We start from the raw sequence: 1,985 nt of genomic DNA, 5'->3' as shown, positions 1-1,985 counted from the left end.
TCACCAGATTAAGTAAGTGCATATATATGATATATCCATATCGGTACCCATATTTTTACATCTTCATGACTCACATAACAACTCATTTCAGAGGAAAGAGAAAAAGAGACCAAAAAAAACAGCAGTTAAGTTAATCGTTCGCTCTCTACAAAGAATGTATTAGTAAATCTCTTTCTTCACAAGTGAAAATCAGTTCCATTAATCACCAAACAATGCCCACAATTCAGCCGGATAACATCTTTAAAAAAATGTGAATCACATTGTCCAAATCCATTATGCATCATACCATTAACGGAATCTCTTTTTGAGGCGTCCAAACAATTTCCTGCCACCACACATCAGATGGAGCTTCAGAAATAGATGTTCCCAGCTAGTTAGGTTAATGTTAACAGCAAAATGCTGAAATTGTTATAACCAAGATTTTTGTGAGTTGTGGCTGCCAGATGTGCCAACATTCAATATGCCTGTAACCTACTTTCTTATAATCAACTAAGAAGATCAAATTTTCCCTACCAAACCCAAAGAATTAAACAAAACTCAAAATTCAGAAGTACCATATAAGATTCCTAATAATACACCAAAATAGCCTGCACGATTAGTTGCAAACGCTTGCGCCACACTATGTCGTGTGAACCAAAACCTTACGAGATCCAGAACACGGATATATTATGTCAGTGCATTCTTAGAGAGATTCAGGTGTCTTTGCATAGAGATTTTATAGTCAAAGCACACGCAACATTATTGATTGATCACTGTAAAAGACGGAATAATGTACTAGTTTTGGACTAAAACTAAAGCAAAAGACTATCCTTGGTTTTCCAAAACGCACAGCAAAAACTAATCATAACATGTTACACTATTTACAGAAAATCAAAATCACCTGATTCTCCTCCACGAACCACCGGGAGATCCTCCTCCATGCTGGTTTTCCCTGTGCCAAGTATCTCCATAAGGCCTATCCACATAAGGATATGGATTTGGATGCGGATACCCGATTGTCGTCATTGGATAGAATCCAGGCTGATGTGGGTATCCAAACCCCCCTGAACCGTATCCATATGGAAACGCCGGAGCTGGCGGTGGTGGTTGGTAATGCAGCGGTAGCTGATGTTGCTGCGGAGGCGGATACGGAAACATATCTGCCACCGACACCGTGGGAGTATGAGGAGAAGCTGGTGTCGGTGGAGCCGTATAGAACACTTCCGAAGAAGTAGATGGATTATGATGGTGATGATGCTGATGCTGATGCTGAACTTCAATTGGCGGTGGATAAAACATCGGTGGTGACGAAGGATAATTGTCAATCGGTGGATAAGAAATCGATGGAGGTGGCGCCACCGCCTGTACCGGCGGATAAACTATTGCCGGATTGTTGTTGTTATTCTGGAACGTTGAAGAAATTTCATTTCCGACAACTTTGTAAGAGAAATTCAAAGTTCCGTTGGGTTTTCCATCGCTACCGCGAACCTGATAACTAATAAATCTCGTAGCTCCTCCGCCATGAGATTCAAGGATCAATTCTTTCAAAGGAACTACAACTTGTCCAACAGATTTATCACCAAGAAATCCTTCAGCAAGTATATCGAAATGAACAAACATATGATCCAAAGACGTCAACGCCGACGACGACAAAATCTGTTTAAGATCGAACCGGATATCGTGTTTCCATTCAGGATCTCCATCTCCTTCTCTGTCAATAGGTGTTTTTTGTTTATCATGATTGCGTTTCTTCTGTTTTTCCTTTGGATCTTCTGAAACTATGGAAACCGTTACATAGGTACATAATTTCTGAAAGAAATTAAAAACGTTTATACCATTACAGGACATCACTTTGAGCTCCATGGAGCTCGGTGGCTCCATTAGAAAACTCTGTGATCTCTTCTTCTCTGGAAAACCCAGATAAGATGGATTTTTTTGGGATTGTTCCAAAACAAACAGCGACACAAGAAACTACAAGAACATGGTCGGTGGGTGTATAATGTTAT

The 1,985-nt window shown here is 40.2% G+C and overlaps 1 protein-coding gene across 1 annotated transcript; it reads right to left on the bottom strand.

The window, feature by feature from the left end:
* Window positions 1–1,985, bottom strand: LOC113281249 (protein SRC2-like). The gene is made up of 2 exons (XM_026529940.1): window positions 881–1,985; window positions 1–325 (listed from the first exon to the last, which is right to left on the bottom strand). The coding sequence occupies exons 1-2, from the start codon at window positions 1,858–1,860 to the stop codon at window positions 289–291; spliced, it is 1,017 nt and encodes a 338-aa protein (XP_026385725.1). The 5' UTR covers window positions 1,861–1,985; the 3' UTR covers window positions 1–288.

Source organism: Papaver somniferum, chromosome 5 (genome assembly GCF_003573695.1).
Source record: "Papaver somniferum cultivar HN1 chromosome 5, ASM357369v1, whole genome shotgun sequence".
In the NCBI taxonomy this organism is placed as follows: domain Eukaryota; kingdom Viridiplantae; phylum Streptophyta; class Magnoliopsida; order Ranunculales; family Papaveraceae; genus Papaver; species Papaver somniferum.
Note: the sequence above shows the minus strand (reverse complement) of the source record. Positions and strands in the feature narration are given on the sequence as shown.

Coding starts and splice junctions, on each gene's coding strand:
- LOC113281249 (XM_026529940.1), bottom strand. CDS start 1,860: ATGGAGCCACCGAGCTCCATGGAGCTCAAAGTGATGTCCTGTAATGGT. Junction 326..880: donor GGTTCGTGGAGGAGAATCAG/GTGATTTTGATT, acceptor GTGTGGTGGCAG/GAAATTGTTTGGACGCCTCA.